At 49.1% G+C, this 20,262-nt stretch overlaps 1 protein-coding gene across 6 annotated transcripts in view; it reads right to left on the minus strand.

Moving 5' to 3' along the window:
* The window catches only part of PDE4B (phosphodiesterase 4B), a 667,172-nt gene that overhangs the window by 20,619 nt on the left and 626,291 nt on the right, over positions 1-20,262 (minus strand). For 5 of the 6 annotated variants that reach the window (XM_074265715.1, XM_074265720.1, XM_074265718.1 and 2 more), the window contains one exon: positions 148-241. In XM_074265715.1, the coding sequence (XP_074121816.1) occupies positions 148-241 (94 nt within the window). Of the gene's footprint in view, positions 1-147; positions 242-840; positions 1,044-20,262 lie in introns of those variants that run through there. The other variant, XM_074265721.1, reaches the window with a different exon arrangement.

Below are 20,262 nucleotides of genomic sequence, written 5' to 3' on the forward strand. Positions count from 1 at the left end.
TCAGACTGATTTCACCTGGTGGGCGGGGCATACAATGGAGAGTACCAGCCCGGACCCCTCCCTCTCAGGCTTGGCCCCAGGGACCAGGGCGAAAAAAAAGGGAATTTTTTTTTTAAGGATTTGAAAAGTTGACAGCAAATACCTTACCTAGGAAAGTGTTGGAAATATACTCGGACACCTGGTTCCCAGAGCGGCTCATCTCGGAGAGGTGGGTCAGCTCCCGGTTCAACATCCTCTTGAACTGTTCAGGAAAGAAAGGAAAAGCGATGGCTTTTTCACACAAGAAATGAGAGCCCATCACCAAGGCAATTGTGCTTAACTTTCCCACCGGGAGAGCGGCGTGGGGAACCTGGAGGGAGGGGGCACAGGTTTCACCCGGCTTCATGTCCCTACAATACAAATACCCTGTAATTAGAGGCGATTCCAGGGCCATTTTCCTGGAAACGCGGGTTCTCCTTATTCTCATTAATATCACAACCCTTCCAACACAATGAAAAAATAAAGAGTTGTTTTTTTTCCCTCCCGTTGGAGAGAATCTGGCTAAGAACACGCAGGCTATTTGCTTTCCCTGGGTGGATTTTTTTTTAACAATTAGCTGCAATGCATATTGGGGGTCAATGAGCCCCCTCGCCAAAGGAAGCGTGCACAAAGTTGGAGCACGAAGTAAGGCGCCAGGCAGCCGGAGCCCGGCCCGGAAAGAAGGGGCAGCCTCGGAGTCCGCCGGCGCTCCGTCCCAGTTCTCGGCCAACGCTCCCTGAGCTTTCTTCCCTAAAACGCGCAGAACCCGGGCCCGGGCCCTCGCCCGGCGCCTCCAAGGGAGCTTGAAGGGCAGGAACTCACCTTGATGTAACCCCAAGACACGGACAGTAAGTAGTTTGCCTCGGGCATTTTGGAAAGCTCCGCGCGGCGCGCCCGGCGACGGTTCCTGGCACAGAACACCCGGTGCCCGGAGGTGGCGACTCGGCGGGACGCGGGGAACCCCGGCGGAACCGAGGACGGCCGCTCTCCTAGAGCCGGGAGCTCCCCCGCTCGGGGCCAGCCTCGGCTCGCGAACAAAGCCCCGCGCCGCGGTGCATCTCGGCCGGGCAGCGGGGGGACGAGATCCGGGGCTCGCCGGAGAGAGCCCGCCCCGGCGGCTGCGGCGGCTGGCGGAGCGCCTGGGAATGCTCCGGGGCCGCCGGGCTCCCGAGGCTTCCCGGCTCCCGAGGCTTCCCGGCTCCCGAGGCTTCCCGGCTCCCGAGGCTTCCCGGCTCCTGGGGCTTGCAGTCCGCCGGAGCAGCGCGGCTCAGCAGCGGGAGGCAGGGGAGGAGGGAGGCTGCTTTTCGGCGGGGGCGGCCAACCCGGGGAACACGGCCATCTTCCGAAAGAGCCGTGAGAAAGATGGAGGGAGCCCTCGAGATACTTAAGGAATCCTGAAGTGGGCACCCTCCCCCAACTCCGCTAGGTGTGCGTTAACCCTTTCCCCGACGGCGCCAAGCAGCCGGCGGGAGCGCCCTGCACACAAAGGCGCGGCTTCCCGCCCCCGCCGCCCATCGCTCCCTCTCGGGCGGATTTTCTCGCTCCCTCTCTGGGCTGATGTTCTGGCTCCTTTTGGGGCGGATTTTCCGGCTCCTTTTGGGGCGGATTTTCTCGCTTTTGGGGCAGATTTCCCGGCTCCCTCCGGGCGGATTGTCTGGCTCCCCGGCGCTCCCAGCCGCCAATCTTTCCTGCGGGAGTGCTCCCAGGCTGAGCGCTATTTCAAAGCAGCGGCCGGAGCACCAGGGCTCCATCCCCGACTGCGCTTTCCCGGCCGCCCGAAGTGGCAGCTCGGACCAGGAGACAAAAAGAGAGAGGGAGCGGCTGGGGGAGGGGATCTCGGGCCCACTCCCTTTCTGCAAGCCCGGCACGTGCAGATGTCACTCACTCAGCCGCCGTTAATGGGCAGCGCCTTCGCCATGGATTAGCCCCTTTCAAGCTCCCCAGGCCGGGGGCGGGAGGGAGCCCCCCAAGGCCAAGGACTGCCGCCCGGCAATCGGAGTGAGGAGCCGCCTGTGCTTGGGAACGATTCTCCGGGGGACCATGTGAGCTTTGGGTCTCAAGGACCCAGGAAGCATTGAAGAGAATCGGGGCCACATCCGTCTCCCGCTCACCCCTTATTCTGGACAATTCACCCCCCTACTTTTAATCTAATCTCCCCTCCCCCTCCATGTAGCCAAGAGCGGCCAGGCCCGGCCTCCGGCCCGAGTTTTAGGGAGCCAGGGAAAGGCTCGGGCAGGAGAGTCCGTGGCAGCTGCCCATCTCGGAGCTGCCCCTCTCTCCTCTGCCCTCTGCCCATCTCGGAGGCTGCCCCCTCTCTCCTCTGCCCGCTGCCCATCTCGGAGGCTGCCCCCTCTTCTCTGCACGCTGCCCATCTCGGAGCTGCCCCTCTCTCCTCTGCCCGCTGCCCATCTCGGAGGCTGCCCCCTCTCCTCTGCCCTCTGCCCATCTCGGAGCTGCCCCTCTCTCCTCTGCCCGCTGCCCATCTCGGAGCTGCCCCTCTCTCCTCTGCCCGCTGCCCATCTCGGAGGCTGCCCCCTCTCCTCTGCCCTCTGCCCATCTCGGAGCTGCCCCTCTCTCCTCTGCCCTCTGCCCATCTCGGAGCTGCCCCTCTCTCCTCTGCCCGCTGCCCATCTCGGAGGCTGCCCCCTCTCCTCTGCCCTCTGCCCATCTCGGAGCTGCCCCTCTCTCCTCTGCCCGCTGCCCATCTCGGAGCTGCCCCTCTCTCCTCTGCCCGCTGCCCATCTCGGAGCTGCCCCTCTCTCCTCTGCCCGCTGCCCATCTCGGAGGCTGCCCCTCTCTCCTCTGCCCGCTGCCCATCTCAGAGGCGGCCCCCCCTCCTCTGCCCTCTGCCCATCTCGGAGCTGCCCCTCTCTCCTCTGCCCGCTGCCCATCTAGGAGGCGGCCCCTCTCTCCTCTGCCCGCTGCCCATCTCCGAGGCGGCCCCTCTCTCCTCTGCCCGCTGCCCATCTCGGAGGCTGCCCCCTCTTCTCTGCCCTCTGCCCATCTCGGAGGCTGCCCCTCTCTCCTCTGCCCATCTTGGAGCTGCCCCTCTCTCCTCTGCCCGCTGCCCATCTCGGAGGCTGCCCCCTCTTCTCTGCACGCTGCCCATCTCAGAGCTGCCCCTCTCTCCTCTGCCCGCTGCCCATCTCGGAGGCTGCCCCCTCTCCTCTGCATCCTGGCAGCAGTGACCCTAACTGCAGATGCCCCATCCCCGGCTCCCAGAGCTCCGGTCCCTTTAGGTGAAGGTCAGCTGGACCCCGGCAGGGCCCCGGCCCCTAAAGTCTCCCTTCTCTTTTGCTTCTAGTTAGGCAAATGTGTTTCACAAGACATCCAAGTCAAGACTTCTTCCAAAGAAATGAAATATGAGTTAACCCCTGCCCCCTTCCTGGGAGCTCCAATAGCGGTTTCTAAGACCGGGCACCAGGAACGATGGCAGCACAAGCAGGGCGGGGGCCGTTTGGTCATTTCTCCATTTGGGGCACTTGGAGTTCTGGGGACATCTTGATTAACTTTGAGGTTTAACACTAAAGGGACCTTCAGCTAGGCTGGCGCACTTCTTTTTTAGATGAAAGACCACAAAAGTTCCACTCCAACTCAGGCTCCGAGGCCTTCTCTCCCAGGCCAGCATCTCTGGGAGGTCATAGGAAGGCCTCCAGAGCAGACAAACTTTCTTTTGAAGTGACTCCAGCTCTGGGGAAGATGGGTGATGTAAGTGGCCCACATGACCGGGGCATAGCCAGAGGCGTCGGGGGTCATGGGGGAGGCCCCCGTCGGAAAACTCCAGAATTAAGGGCCAGGAAAAGTTGTGGCCACCTCTCCCCCATCTGGAGTCATGTGTTTCTCAGCTGATACAGGATAAGCTCAAGCATTTAAAAGGCCTTGTCAGAACAGATCAAGTGAGAGAGCAGGAGAACAGGAGGCTTGGGGGTGGGGGAGGAGGCTGCCGCCATGCTGTCTGCCTCCCGCCACCACCTGAAGAATGGTCCCTGAACATCAGTCATGATTCAGAAAGACCTGGAAGATCAACCTTGCATTTTCTAGAAAAGGAAACTGCGGCAGAGACAGGAGGATCTGAACCCCATTATCAGACAGCATAGGCTCTTCCATTAATTATGTATCCTGCTTAAGGTCCGTGGCCCAATAGGGGAGGCCCGTGGCCCAATAGGGGAGGCCCATGGCCCAATAGGGGAGGCCCGTTCTAGACTTGTGGCTGCGTTGGAGGGAAGAAGATAAGCACTGGTGATGAACCCTTGTCTTCTCATCCTCTGGTGAAATGAAACTCTGTCTCGCCACCTCTTTTCTCTCCAGGAAAAGCAAAGAAGGCTGGGCCCCTCCAGAGATCTCTGCTAGGTTTGCGCGCTCTGAGATGTAGCATCCATCTAAACCAGAGCTCACAATGAGCCCCTACCAATGTGTTTTCCTTCACTAGGCCAAACAGAGGACCTATTAGTTCAAAACAAAAAAACTTTTAATCTGGCATCAGAGCCAAATAGCTACTTTCCCACCAATCTCCATCCCGATTGGGGAGGGGGGGAGGCACTGGTTGGAAATAAGAATAGACACACAAAGGACAGAAACAGACCAAAAAAAGAGCCTTCTCTTTCTCCTCTCCCAAGTTCCCCCACAAGCTCATCATCCAGCCCAGAGGGACATCACCAGGTAATATATTCTGGCTAAAGCACCTTAGAAGCAACTGGTCCTCCAGTGAAATTGGGAACAGCTGTTGCCCCTCCACCTAGTGTGAGAAAGAGACCCAGGCCTCTAAATGTTGCTTAGCAACAAACGTCTGCTTCCTTTTAAAAAAAACCCATGTTGCATTTGTGGGGACGGCATCACTGAGCTGGGTGAGACCATCATTATCCTCCTCAGAAAACATTTACCAGATCCCCACTTGCTTGGAACCGGGGCAAGGTTCCAAGGGAGACGGCCACAGCCCTCGCCCTCCAGGAGCGGCCCAGAGTGTCATGAGTCCAATTACTTCAATTAGCTGCAGTGTATATGATAAGACACTGGGAGAGCTTAAGGCTAGGGAGATGGCTTAGTGGATGTGGCCTAGTTAGGATTTCAACCTCAAGTTGCTCAATGGAATCCAACTTATGAAATTATTATTCCAATGGAATCCTAATCTCCAGTCCCGGCTCAGCTGCTGGTGGGCCACAAAATGAGGGGCCTGGAATAAGCCAATATCTAATGATACAAATATTCATAGTACTTTACAACCCCATGAGATCTGTGCTATTACTATCTCCATTTTATAAATGAAACAAATGAGGCAGAAAGAGGTAGTGACTTTGGCCAAAGTCACAAAACTACTAAGTTTCTTTGTGCCTTTCTGCCTCAATCTGACACTTGACTGGCCTAAATCCCCGGGGGTTCTAAGATAAAGCTGCTGAGCTCTCCATTTTTTTAAACTAGAGTCCCAAGTAGAAAAGGTCCTGAACTCAGAATCAAGAGAGACCAAGATTCTAATTCTGGCTCTGACACTTGGCTGCTTATCCCTTGTCTCTAGATGCACTTACAAAGCACCTACTACGTGCCAAGCATTGTGCTAAGTGCTTATTGCAGTTATCTCATTTGATCTTCCCAAGAGTTCTGAGAAGTAAGTTCTATTATCATTCCCATTTTATGATTGAAGAAACTGAGACAAAGAGAGGAACAAGGGACTTCCTTAAAAATTATTACTAAGAGAAAACATATGTAAAGTTCCCCCATTACTGAGAAATAACTACAATGACTGAAATTGGGAATGTTGGAAGAGAATGGCTCAGTGGAGAAATATACATTTCAGAGAGCTTCACGCCTGCCTTTGCTCCTTCCCATCCACCTTGGATAGCCATTCCAAGACACCTAGGCAAGGGATAAAATCTTGGACATAGCAAGAAATTCTCCCCACTTTAAACTGCAAGAATGATTTCTCCTTTTCCCCTGCCCCACGAGGAGAACTGCTTTCACCATCATGTTATATTTATGCTGTTGGAGGTTTCTTTTATGTTTTCTGCTTTTCCTTTCCTTTGGGAGAAATCAAGTAGAATGCTGCTCTGAACCCAAAGGTCCCCATTGGGGGCCACTCTCAACACAAGAAAACGCGGATTTCTAATAACGTTCAGGAAAAGGATGTCTGGCTAAGATGCTGGGGGTGGAGGTGTGAGCGGTTGCCATTGGTCCTGCCTGTCCTACACTTGGGTCCCCCTCCAAGACTTCCCTGGCATGAAGGTGACCTTGATTCCCAAGGGAGAGACCAGCAGTGCACCAAATCTGGAAGGTCCTGCCATGCTGCAAAGGTTTCAGATATAGTACCCGAGATCACCATCTATCTCCCATCAGATGACCAGTGAGACGTGTTACCAGATGGGCCATTGGATCACCATCATTTTCAGCCACAGAAACTCCCAAAGGCCATATATTAAGACATATCGGGCCACATTCACATAGACAACATCATGGGTCCTCCCTTTGATGTATGGAAATATTGACCTGAATTGAACTTTTCTTTTAAAATACAAAAAGAACTGCAAATTTTAAGATTCAGAACTAAGCTTTGCCCAAGGAGATTTTCCGAAATCCATCTCCTCCATGAGGGCGCCTACAATTCACATTTGTTCCTTGACTTTCTTTAGTAGCTGCTTAAAAAAAAAAATACCACCAATAGCCACGATGTAATCTTGAAACCAGTATTCCCCAGAGGAAATGTGTGCTTTATGACTCCAATTTTTCTTGATTTTGGAGGCTGCTACAGAGAGATACTGTTTCTGTCTCTGCTATGTTATCAGTTGTCTGCATTTCCTGTGGGCTACGTGCACAGATCGATGGACGTTGGTACATAGTAATCCCTGTAATGAATTCTTAGCCAACTTAAGCAGACAGGAGGGAGGAAGGCAGCTGGATTATTGCCGAGGTTCCTTCCAGCTTGACATTCTGTGTTCTAACGTTTTCTGTCAAGGGCCTGCTTTCTAAGTTGCCTTCTAGCACCAACATTTGGGGTTCCAAGGAGCTTTTTTGCTCTAGAGTTTGAAGCAATTTTCCGGGTCTAATGTTTTATACTGTTGGGTCTCTCCCAGTTCTAAAATGTGTTCTAAGGGCCCCTCCAGCTCTGTTGTTCTGAATTCTAAAATTCCATCTTCTAAGGCCCTTTCCAGCTCTGGCATTCAGAATTCTATCTTTCTATCTTCTAAGGCTCCTTCTGATTCTAGCATTCTGTATTCTTATATTCCATGTTCTAAGACTCTTTCCAATTCCAGCGTTCTGTATTCTAACATTCTGTGTTCTAAGGCCCTTTTAGCTCTAGCATTCTGAATTCTAACATTCCATGTTCTAAGGCTCCTTCCATCTCTGGCTTTTTGTATTCTAACATTCTATATTCTAAGGCCCTTTTCAACTCTAGTGTTCTAACATTCCATGTTCTAAGGCCCTTTCCCTCTTTGGCTTTCTGTATTCTAACATTCCATGTTCTAAGGCCCTTTCCCTCTTTGGCTTTCTGTATTCTAACATTCCATGTTCTAAGGCCCTTTCCCTCCTTGGCTTTCTGTATTCTAACATTCCATGTTCTAAGGCCCTTTCTGAAGTGTTCTGAAGTGGCAAAGAGCACTTGGATCCATAAGGGAAAGAAGAAAGGCTCCATTAGGGCACCAAATTAACTTCTCCCTTCAATTTAAAGCAATTGAAAAAAAAAAAACCCAACCCTTTAAAGACTAAATTTCACAAAGAGAGACAGAGCATCCCAGAAGTGAGCTGGTGAAGTCTGCAGATCAGTTTGCTTGCCACTACATAGCCTTCTGCCCGGGGGGGGGGGGAGCCTCAGTTTCCACACCTGTTAAATGGGGGGATTGGCCCAGAGGACCATGAAGCCATCTTGCAACACCCATTTTCCATGAATGGAATGTGCCTCCCCAACATCCTGCCCTTCTGAATGACGTTTTTACTAACAAAGTACAAAATAGGATTCAAGTTCATGTCCTGCGTCAGGGCCCAATGACACTGGCAGAGGCTCTTGCCCCAGGTGGCGGAGCAGGAAGATTGTGCACAGTGGGGTGCCTGCCTCTCAGCGGGGCCAACCCCTCGATCCTTACTGCTTGGTACAGGCTGGTTTAACTGACTGGAGCCCTGGGGTCCTGGTGGAGCCAGACTGGGCTTCAGAGGCCTGGGTCCAAGCCCCCATGGCGGCACCTTCTCATCCTGTGACCATGGGGGAGGAAGTTCTCCACTTGGGTTCTCATGTTTCCAAGTGAGCAGTTTATACTAGTTAACTTGAAAGTCTGTTCCAGCTCTAAAACTAGGACCCTGAGAGAAGTTAAATATTAATAAGATGAAACAAATATCAACCCCCACTGCTGGTCAGGGGCCAAGTATACACCTGACACATAATGTGTGCTTAATAAAGCACTAACCTTTACAAAGCACTTAAGGTTTGCAAAGAGTTTTATAAATATTATCTCAAATGATAACCTTGTAAGGTGGAGACCATTATTTACCCCATTTTGCAGATAAGAAAACAGTAAACAAGAGAAAACCCTGAGTGCAGCTGCTGATCCCCCCGAGACTGTGTTTGCTCATCCCTTAAAACTGCTCCCTTGATGCTTTGCAGAGACAAGAAGCTCTTCAGTGCAAGCGAAAGAAAACCCGAGCCATCAGCAAATTCCCTGATGTTGCATCCGTTATATAATGGAAGAGCCGGGGTTCTGAGGGCCTTGACAGCCTCTAACAAACCATTTCAACATATGGATTGAACTGAATTAGGCCGGGAGGACAACGACGTTAAATGCTGGTTGTCTGACTGATGGGAAACTTAGCCAAACAGTTTTCTCCCATTAAAATGCGATTCCACCTTCTAAGGAAAGGCGCGTCGAGGAGAGTTACAAGCAGACTTAGTTCCCCCTGGGTTCCTCCAGGCTTCCAGTCCTGGATAAGTCAGGAGAAACCCAGAGAGACAAGGTCACACATCAGTGGCCAAAGATGTGTGCTCCAGTCAAGAAGACGGGACCCCAGGTCTTCGGGCTTCAAGCCAGTGCCTTTCCCACTTCATGGTATTGCACCTTCATCCCTACTCCACCATGTAAGTGTGTTATACAGGAAGGAAAGTCCCAGAGAGAGGAAGTGTTGAGCTGATTCACCAACTAGGCCTTCGGGTCGCACTTTCTGCTTTGCCACCTTGTACACACAAGGCCTGTTTTTTTGGTGGTTTTGAATATATTCTGTGATACACTTGCCCCTTGGCACATGACTCCTCTCCAGGAGAGCTAACAAAGAGACAGAATTTGAATTCAGATCATTCTGACTCCAAGACCCATATTCAGTATCAGTGGTTTTAATCTCAGAACTCCTTCACACTCTTCAAATTTACTGAGGATCCCCTCTCAGACACCCATCCAGCACTCTCTTTCTGTCTCTCTCTTTCTCTGTTTCTATCTCTCTCTCTGACTCTGTATTTCTAGCATTTGGTACAGTCTGTCACAAAGAACAAGTGCACAATAAATATATAAGAGCTTTTATTTATGTGCTTTATATCGATCGATATTATTGCTCTATTAGAAAACATCTTATTAAGAAGAAAACAGTTTTAACCTCACAGTTGCCCTAAAAGCATCTCAACGGCCCCAAGGAGCCTCAGCCCACACTTGGAGAACCCTTCCCTACAGCAAGCCTCCTGGAATCAAGTTTGATCACAACAAAGTCCCTGCTTAGGAGAATCACACAGCCTAGAGTCTGTTTCCTCTAGCTCTGCGTTTGCATTGAGGCTGGAGGACAGAGTGGTCTTTCCCGCACCGTCTCACTCCGTAGAGCCAGCCTAATGACTTCCCCGGTTCCTGCAGCCTCTCCTTGCACTGATGACTCCCGGCCTGTGAAGTACATGACACATGAAGGACTCACAAGAAGCTTGGACGAGCTGGTTTGACGTTTCCTGACGAAGGAGCAGAAACCTGAATTGCCAGGATCCGGGCCAATTGGATGCGAGTCAAAGGCAATTCTAATCCTCGATTTCAAAAGGGGAATGTAGAAAGCTGAAGAGGAATCTTGTGGCTGCTCACTGTCCTTCCCCAATGCTTTCCCCCTCTGTGAGTTCCTTTATTTTTCCCATAATTCCCCTCCTCCTATCTACACACACATCCCAACTCTCCTAGCTTCAAGGACCAACTAAAATCCCTCCTACGGGAAGCCTTTCCTTCACTGATTTGCCTTTTATATGGTTTTCTTTGATTATATTTATCTATAGGTTGTTGACACTAGTAGGGCATAAGCTCCCTGAGGACAGAGACTGCCTTTTGTGTCTTTTTTGCATCCTCCATGCTTAGCTCAGTGCCTGACACATAGTAGGTCCTTAACAAATGTTTACTGATTGCTCAGTTTATTTCCAATCTATCCTGTTGTTTGTACATATTTGTTTGCACACTGTCTTTGCAGCAGATGGTAAGCTCCCTGAGGAAAGACACTGCCTTTTGCCTCTTACTATATCTCAAACAATTAGTACAGTGGCTGGCACAGACTAGGTGTTTAATAAATATATATTTTTTAATTCACTAATTGAGTATAATAAATGTTTAAGGTCTACCACATACAAGGCACAGAGTACAAAGATGATTTTAATATTTATATTGGCTTTTAAATATGGAATTGTATTTCTTTATATTTATATAAGCACTTAAGGTTTGCAAAACAGATTATATACTTCATCAGATATTTTCAACAACTATGGGGTAGTTCTGTTCTTATCCCCATTTTACCAGTGGAGAAAGATTAAGTGGTTTGCCAGAGCCATATGACTAGCAAATGCTTGAGGCAGAATTTGAACACAGATCCTTTCTAATTCTAAGAGATCAACAACACCCTTTTTTTCCCTCCCAAGTTATCTGTTATAAAACTAGAATGTGGCACAGGTTCTGCTTTTAGTGAACAAAGAAACGGTTGACAAAGGGAAGGAGTATGACACAAGAGAAAGAATATTGGCCATGTGTTTAGAAGATCCCACGCCTCTGACACTCATTCCCTATATGATCTTGGAAGTTTATTTACTCTCTCTCAACCTCAGTTTTTTCATTTGTAAAGGCAAAAGTTGATGATCCCATGATCACCTATGATATGGGGGAGAGTAGGGCAAGTTCAGAAAACTCTTCAAGTATTATAAGAATCAAAAAGGACAGAGATCACTTTTGTCGGTCATAGTTCAAGGAAATTACATGGAGAAGATGAACTGAGTCAGGGCTTGACTTAGATCTTTGGTGAGAAGACAGATGATTCAAGAAATGGATGTGAGTTGGAAGAGTTGATGACCCCAACTCAAATATGGGGGAACAAAGTCATAGAGATTAGATGGGGAAATGGAGAATGGAAGTCTGGAAAGAGAGGGAGAAGATTCTAATTTGAAAGTTATAGATCTGATCCTAATGGAGGTTGGAATCAGATTTTACAGAACCTTAAATGCAAGGAAGAAAAGCTCAAGTGGAGAACAATCTAAGACAAGTGGTGGGTAGAACATCGTATTAGAAATAAAGAATACTAGCCAAGTGGTGGGAGAGAAGGGAGGTGGGGAGAAGAAAGGGGGATAGATAACCAGGAGGAGGCTGTTACAATAATCTGGGCATAAATAGAAGAGAATTGGTGTTAGACTGGATGCAGCGGGGAAATAAAGAATGGAATGGAGGGGGAATATATTGTTTAGAGAGAATTACCAAAATTTGTCTTCCCTTTCTCTCTGTCTCTTCTCTCTTTCTTTCTGTCTCTCTCTTTCTCTGTTTCTACCTCTCTCTGAATCTGTATCTGTAGCATTTGGCACAGTCTGTCACAAAGAACAAGTGCATAATAAATGCTTGTCATTTGGTTGGTTAATCTGGGTAGTAAAATCTGTCAGGCAATTTGAGATGTGGGACCGAAGTTCTAGGGAGAGCTTGCAGCTACTTTTAGTGAAATAGAAGTGATCGTGGAAGTTGTGGGAGAATATAAGACGCACAAGGGAGAGATTTGGAAAGAGAAGGTTAAGAGGACTTAGGATGCAGCCACAATTATGGCAGATGGAGAAAAATAAACCAGGTGAGGAATTCAAGGCAGAACGGTCACAGTGGTGAGAGAACCATGAGAACCAATGGTTTGGATGCCAAGGGAAGAGAGTCTTCCAAGAAGGAGGCAGTGGCCATCAGAATCCAACTCTGTAGACAAATCGGGAGGGATAAGGAATCGCTGTTGGTGGAGACGGTTCCACAGTGGGAGTTCCCCATTCTCACAAAATCATAGACTCTGTGTCTTGCAAATGACTCACTAGTCCAACTCAATCAAGTCTCCCTTTTTTTTTTTTTCAAGAACTAGAGCAATAACGACAAGTCCCTCTTCCTCACCCCATGCCTAGAGTATAGTTTTACATGGAAGTTAATTTGTTTCCCCTCTCTAAATTAGCTGGGAGTCAGTAGAGCTGTAGGGGGAAAATAGGAGCATTAGCCAGAAATGAAAAGTAGACAGAACAATGGTAAAATAATTAGGCAGCTCTGCCACAGACACAACTGTAGTGGAAAGTGGCCACAGTGCAGACACAACATGAGCAGATCCAATAAACTCCCAGCACAGCTCCCAGCTATCCCGGCCAATCCCCTAAGGGCTCAGATCCGGCCTCCTTAGGAAACAGAATTTTCCAGAGAAAGGTAAACCACACACCCAAGTGCCAAACTAAATAAAAGCCCCCGTTTCCCAACAGCAATGCACAGAGCCAGAGCATTTGTTCTCCTGAGCACTCTCCATTCTTTGCCCAGGACCCTGGGACTGGTCCAGGAACCATGTTTCAGTCTCAGAAAGCTCTTTGGAGCAGTGAAGGGAGAGGGAACCATGGGAGGAGGGAAGTTTTACTCTAAAACCCAATAAAACTCCCAAATAAAGGAGCCTTAGCGATGGGCCACAGCCATGGTGGAGAGTTCTGTGGGAGAACCAACATGGAAGCACATGGCCCTTCCCTACCTTGGGTACTACGGCTGGAGACTGTATAACTTATCTGTGATTAAATGACCCACTTTGGGGACTGGTGACTTAATGGATCCAAGTGCAAGTTTGGTGATCCTGAATTTGAAAAGAAAAGTGGTCTTTGTTGAAAAAAAGGAGGGGAGAGGCAGATAGAAACGAAGATAGGAAAGAAGACAAGGAGAAAGAAAGAGAAAAAAGAAAAGGAGAGGAAAAAGGAAGGAAGGTCAACAGACTTTCATTCTCTCATTCTTGCTGCCAACTACCTATATGTTGCCTCAGTTTTTCCATCTATGAGATGGGGATAATATTTATACTACATTTCTTAAGATTATGCTGGAATCAAGTGTAATTATTTTTATAAAGTATTCCATGTATGTAAGTCATTATTATCTTGCTGGTTACTTTTGTAAAGTAGTACATGCATGCGAGTTGTTATTATCTCGATGGTTACTTTTGTAAAGTATCATATGTATGTGAGTTATCTGTGGTTACTTTTGTAAAGTATCATATGTATGTGAGTTATCTCGATGGTTACTTTTGTAAAATATTTCATGTACATGAGTTATTATTATCTCTGATTACTTTTGTAAAGTAGTCCATGTATGTGAGTTATTATTTTGATGGTTACTTTTACCTTCAAGATGCTAACAATCAATGACCATTTAGCAGAAATCTCTAAAAAACAAAAACAAAAACAAAAAAACCTAAAAAATAAACAAACAAACAAACAAACAAACAAACAAAAAAAAAACAGAATCAAATCCCTGCTGTCCTCTTTATCCTGAACCTGGGCTATACATCAGGGAAGAAATTGTAGCCACTCTCAGGAAGCACCACTGTGTATCCCTAAGTTTCTTGGGAAGCAGGTACCGGGGAAAGCTCTGATGGGTCTTCCTTAGGAAAGTGCCCCAGTCTGCAAAGAGCAAGCACTAGACTGACGATGCAAGTGGGGCCTGTGACGCAGGGCTCAGCAGGGGTGGGAAACGCGGCACGGTCCAAATGCGCTCCAGCTTTGCTAGTTGAAGGAAAAGCAGCGAGCCTGGTCCAGCCACCCAAACACTGGCCTGCCTGGGAAATCTAGCTAGGAGTAGACCGTCCTGACGTGATGGCCAGGGAGAGACAACCAGCCGGCGGTGGGAGCTGCAGGCAGGACAGCACACTCCCTAAAATCGGTTGAAAGATCGGGGGGAGGGGGTGTACCACGAGGCATCAGACCCACCCCAAGGATTCGAATTCACGACTTAAGTGAGACGGGAGAGGGCCCTGGGCTTTCGGCCTCTCAGCCCGGCACGTACTGGCCGTGGAACACTGACCGTCCCTTGGAACCACGGATTCCAAGCTGGTGAGAGGATGATGGGGACAGTTCCGGTCCCCCTTCATGTCACTGGCTTTTCTTAGGCTGTCACGGGGGCCCCACAGCAGGCACACAGTAGGCATCTCATAAATCCTTGGTAAAGGACTGATTAATATACATGACATTAGGAGACTTAAAGAAAGGTTTTCAGAAGAATGATGGATCTGGCCCATCACTGATCACTCTAGATCAGGATCACATGACATGAAATCCTTGAAAACGCCTTGAAATCTCATTTTTAAGCCTGATATTGAGCTCAAGAAAAAGACCAAGAAAACCACTGAGGTCAGCAATGCAAGTTGTGATCAAGATTGGGGGAAATCTGTTGGAAATCCCCTTGAGAAAACAAGGTAATTAACAATCAAAGCAACTGAAAATAACTGGATTCTTCCTAAAACTCTATCCTACTCTCCCACTCTCTCTCTTGGTGTGTCTCTGCCTGTCTCTGTCTCTTTCTCAAAAGTCCCTTCCCTAAAGTCTCACTTCTCTTTTGCTTAACAGCTAGGCGTTAGGCAAATGTGGAGTTTCACAAGACCTCCAAGACAAGCCTTCTGACCCGGAGAATGCTTAATCTTAGAGATAAACACTCTTCCAAATAAATTGAATATGAGTTAACGGAGTCACTGAGAAGACAGTGGGAGAGGAGGGGAGAGGAGGATGACCAGCAGCACAGCCGTATGCGGCCGGTGGGAATTTAAGAGGGGAAGAGGGAGACTTGAGTGGACCAGCAGGTGATCCATCGGAGCTGAGGGTGGACCAATGGGAGATCCATCAGAATCAAGGGTGGACCAATGAGAGATCCATCAGAGCCAAGGATGGACCAGTGGGACATCCATCAGAGCTGAGGATGGACCAATGGGACATTCATAAGAGCCAAGAGTGGATCAATGAGAGATCCATCAGAGCCAAGGATGGACCAATGGGAGATCCATCAGAGCCAAGGATGGACCAGTGGGACATCCATCAGAGCCGAGGATGGACCAATGGGACATTCATAAGAGCCAAGAGTGGATCAATGAGAGATCCATCAGAGCCAAGGATGGACCAATGGGAGATCCATCAGAGCCAAGAATGGACCATTAGGAGATCCATCACAACCAAGGATGGACCAATGAGAGATCCATCAGAGCCAAGGATGGACCAATGGGAGATCCATCAGAGCCAAGAATGGACCATTAGGAGATCCATCACAACCAAGGATGGACCAATGAGAGATCCATCAGAGCCAAGGATGGACCAATGGGAGATCCATCAGAGCCAAGAATGGACCATTAGGAGATCCATCACAACCAAGGATGGACCAATGAGAGATCCATCAGAGCCAAGGATGGACCAGTGGGACATTCATAAGAGCCAAGGGTAGATCAATGAGAGATCCATCAGAGCCAAGGATGGACCAATGGGAGATCCATCAGAGCCAAGGGTGGACTAATGGGAGATTCATCAGAGCCAAGAATGGACCATTAGGAGATCCATCACAACCAAGGATGGACCAATGAGAGATCCATCAGAACCAAGGATGGACCAGAGGGCCATCCATCAGAGCCAAGGATGGACCAATGGGAGATCCACCAGAGCTGGGGCACTGCCACCAACTCAGAGTCATCCAGATAAGCAAAGGAATAGAGGGAAAGTGGGGGAGGGGCAGTCATTGCTCATTCTCGGAAGACAATAAAACACTTGCTGACTTCCTCAAGCCAATCTCTGTTCTTCCTCAATCCCAGCCTGGAAGGAGTTTCGACAAAAGTGAAAGCTAATTGAACAGAATGATCATGGAGTCAGAGCTCCCGATCCGGACAACTGGATGTGCTCCCAGACACCGTCCAGTCCGGCCTCCTCACTTTAGAGCTGAACACACTTTGGCCCAGGAGAGCACATTACATGGATGCACAATCTTTAATCCTGTCTTGCTGTGCAACTCAGACATTTTACAGATGAGGAAACTGAGACCCAGGAGTGATTGGTCGGTCCAGGCCACTGGTGAATCCGTTTAGCGCCCCCCTCAGCCCCCTTGCCACCAGCAGGTCTCCTCTTCAGGGACATTGCAAGTCTGGGCAAAGCGAAGGCGAGATGTTCCCCGAAGGGAGGAGGGCATTTCCCACTCCTTACACTTAATCCTAAACCTTCCAGAGGCTGAGCAGGGTGTGAGTCGAGGAGGGGCTCACTGGCCTTGGAGGAGACCCCTCCATCTAAGTCTGGGCTCTTCTCTGGGAAAACAACAGAAGTGTCCCAGTCGACCTCCTGGTGGCCGCTGTGGGAAAAGGACTTGGATTTGGTGGCCGGGCCTGCACTCACACTGTGGTTTTCCCACTTGTTCCTCTTTTGCCATAGGACGAGCCGGACCTGGCCAGGTCCCAGATTCCTCATTTCTACCAGGACAGAGGGAAGCCCAGCTGAGCTCTGAGCTCCATACCCCGGATCTGCTGCAGCCCCGGGCACTCTCGGGGCCGGCCCCTGTGCTGAACAAAGCAATCCCGTCGAATTTCCATTTGACAGATGAGAGCAACAAGGCAGAAAGACAGAATGGGTCCCACCATCGGGAAGTGACCCAGCTAGATTGGGCCCCAGGTCCTCTGCCTTCAGATTCTGTTTGCTTCAAGGTGGAAAAGCTGCACACATGTGACAATCTCTCTCTCTCCCCCTCTCTCTCCCTCTCTCTGAAATACCAGACACCAATCCCTCTGGAGAATCAGAATCCGCTGCCTGGATCCCAGCAGACTTCATGGCTCTGAATAGCTTCAGCCACTGGAAGCTGCCCTCAGACTTGACCTCCCCTTCCCATGTCTGCTTTGGGGGCCTCGTGGCTGTCACCTACAGCTAGAGGAGCCCTAATGCTTGAGGTTCTGAATGGGTGTTCCCCCTCCCCTTCTGAATAACTGTGGTAGAGGCCTGAGCGGGCGGCCCCAGGCAGGGAGGTCCCTCTCTCCTCAGCTCCCTCCCAGCGTCCATGTTCCAAAGCTCTCTGACTTGTGCTCAGTGCTTGTCTTAAAGTTACAAATGACCGTCCTGGCAAAAGCGAGCCGTCCGGTCACGCTCTTTCAAAACAAAACACACACCGAAGCTTCGCCAGGAACAAACAACGTCGCACTGGACGGCTCCGTGTTCTCTGCAACTCGGCTGCAGGAAGGCCCCTTTCCTCGCAGACCGGCCGGGTGTTTGAAAGCCAGTCAAACACAGGAAGTGGCAGGAAGATGATCAGGAGACAACGAGCCCGGCATCGGCCAGGGAAGCATCACTTACAAGGGGGCATGATGGGGGGGAGCCCTGCCCAGGAGGGCTGCGTGCCGGGAGGCACAGGGGCAGCTGGCTGGCTGCCTGCCCTCCTGCGTGCTGCAGTCCCTGGATGCCCAGGAGTCCTTGGCCCTGTTCCAGGGTGGGGAGCCTTCTCGCCACAGAAAGATGCCCCTTTCCATAGTGACGAGACCTGCACTCCCTGCCTGCTTCCCGTGACAAAGACATAACAAAACCCCAGCCATGCAACAGCAGCTTCGCCATCCACCACAGGGGTCCGGCTTCCTGAGCGTTTCCCCCCAAACAAGCGGGCCCGACTGATCTCACCCATCGAGGGACGATCGTCCGATTGATTTTTCCAGGCCAAAGGCGGAGCTGCCTTTCAAAGGGCATAGTTCTCGTATGTGGAGGATGTAAAAGCAGAGATGTACAACTAGAGTGTGTGTGTGTGTGTGTATACACACATTTCTGTGCATATGCACGTACACATCTATGCACACACATGTACATATAAATACATGTACATACTTTACATATACACATTTGTATATATGCACATGCTCATGTTTATGTACACACATGTACACACATATGTATATACAATAGCTCACAAATTACAAGAAGCTTTAAGAATGGCAAAACACCTGCTAGGCACGTCTGTATATACATTTATGTATGTGTGTATATATAGATATACACACATTTCTGTGCATACACACGTACACATTCATGCACACACGTGTACATATAAATACATGTACACACTTTACATATACATGTTTGTATATATGCACATGTTCATGTTTATGTACACATATATATACATTTATGGATATACAACAGCTCACAATTACAAGAAGCTTTCAGAATGGCAAAACACTTGTAGACACGTGTGTATATATGCATCTATGTATATACACATTAATGGATATAGTCATATACATAAATAAGTAGACAAGTAGGCACATTTGCCTGCGTATAGATACATATACACACACATATATATTTACACACACATCTGCCTAGATTGTGCATCTACACACAATGTGCATATACATGCATAAATATATAATGCACATGTGTATATAAATGCCCTTTGACCTCAGCACATCCAACCTCTCATCAGTTCCCTGCAACATGAGGCTGTTATTGATGCAGGAAACTCCCTCCACAAAGCAGATGGCTGATTCATTTGTTTGTAGCCGGGAGTCCCAGAGAATAATTGGTAATGGAATGATTTGTTCAGGGTCACACAGACAGGATGGGGAACTCTGCTCTTCTTGACTCATTATGCCATGAGTCTGTGTTCGCAGATGGACAAAAGACATATTGAAGGAAAATGACTTGCCTAGAATCCCAGACCCGCTAAGTGTCCTGGGTAGATTTGCCCCCAGTTCTCTGCCCCAAGCCTGGCCCTCCCATCATCTACCCCAAAGCAAATTAGGAAGAAGCCTTGCAGCAAAAGGCGACTGACTCTCTTACTGTTCCATTGGTTCAGTTTGGATAAGACCGACATCCCATTTGTGTACCCATTTCCCAGAAAGTGGTGTAATACCTCTGTTGTTGATTAGGGATAACTCACTAAATCTTGACCGACAGAACTGTTGGACGAGTTGGCTGAAGCAGCCCACATCATATGCCATGTGCAAGTCATTATTTGCATTAAGTTATCAGGCCAAGCCTTCTCTGGTTAATGTGCCCGTTAAACCAGAATGACTCAGGGGAATGATCGCCAACTTCCCTTGTGGAATGAGCCCTGACTTTGTAGTCACAGGACCAGGGTGCAGATCTTACCTCTGTCACTAGTATTTGTGTGATCTTAGGAAAGTCTCCTGCAATTTTCTTAGCTGTCAAATAAAGGAGACAGTCCAACTCACCCCCAAGCTCCCCTCCATTTCTAAGATCACCCCCAAGCTCCCCTCTGTAGTAAGTCTATGCTTCCCACGGAACTAGGAACCTGGGAAAGAGGGACTTTTATCCTTCCCATTTTACAGATAAAGAGGCAAGATGCATTTGTCCAGGGCCACAGAGTTAGGATTTGTACAACTGCTTCTCAAAGGTTCCAAAGTAATACACAGAATTAAATCATAAGCTTCACTAAAAGCCGAGCAATTGGAGATGTGGACACTGTTTTAGATGGAACCCTTTTTGTGGTTATGCGTGGAAATGCTCCTTTGGGGGCTTAAGTTCAGAATAATTGTTTTTGAAAGATCTGTCTTGAGCGGGACCCTGGAGTGAGGAAGTCACAGGCGGGCCGAATTTGGGGGAACGGTCCATCCCCACGCCCGCCATCTCATCTCAAGGCCTTTGAAAATGCTCAGGGAGGGACGTCTCCTCGGACCCAGCTTGGGTTTTGATCCCCTGTGGATCTTGTAACTGAAGGTGAGGGTAGGAAATTTTGATTTCTTCTCAGTCACTGTTTGATTGATGTGGCTCTTTTATAAACCCATATGCCTGGGGTCACACAAAACTGTCTTGGTTGAAAAGGGATCATGAATGGGAAAAGCCTGAGAAGCTCTGGCCTAGGAGACCATTCCCGGCCCCTCGAGGCAGCAGCCTTCAATGTTTTCATCAGGAAAATCCAGGAAGGCTGCCTGGGTTTCTCCAAAAAAAGGCCAGGAAAGGGGAAACCCACTTCCCTGGGGGAGTGTATCTGTGGAGCTTCTCTCTGAGCCTGTCGCAACCTCGTACTTTCCTGACTCAGTCGGTCAGGAAGGAGACAGGAA

This window comes from Sminthopsis crassicaudata, chromosome 4 (assembly GCF_048593235.1).
Source record: "Sminthopsis crassicaudata isolate SCR6 chromosome 4, ASM4859323v1, whole genome shotgun sequence".
Lineage (NCBI taxonomy): Eukaryota > Metazoa > Chordata > Mammalia > Dasyuromorphia > Dasyuridae > Sminthopsis > Sminthopsis crassicaudata.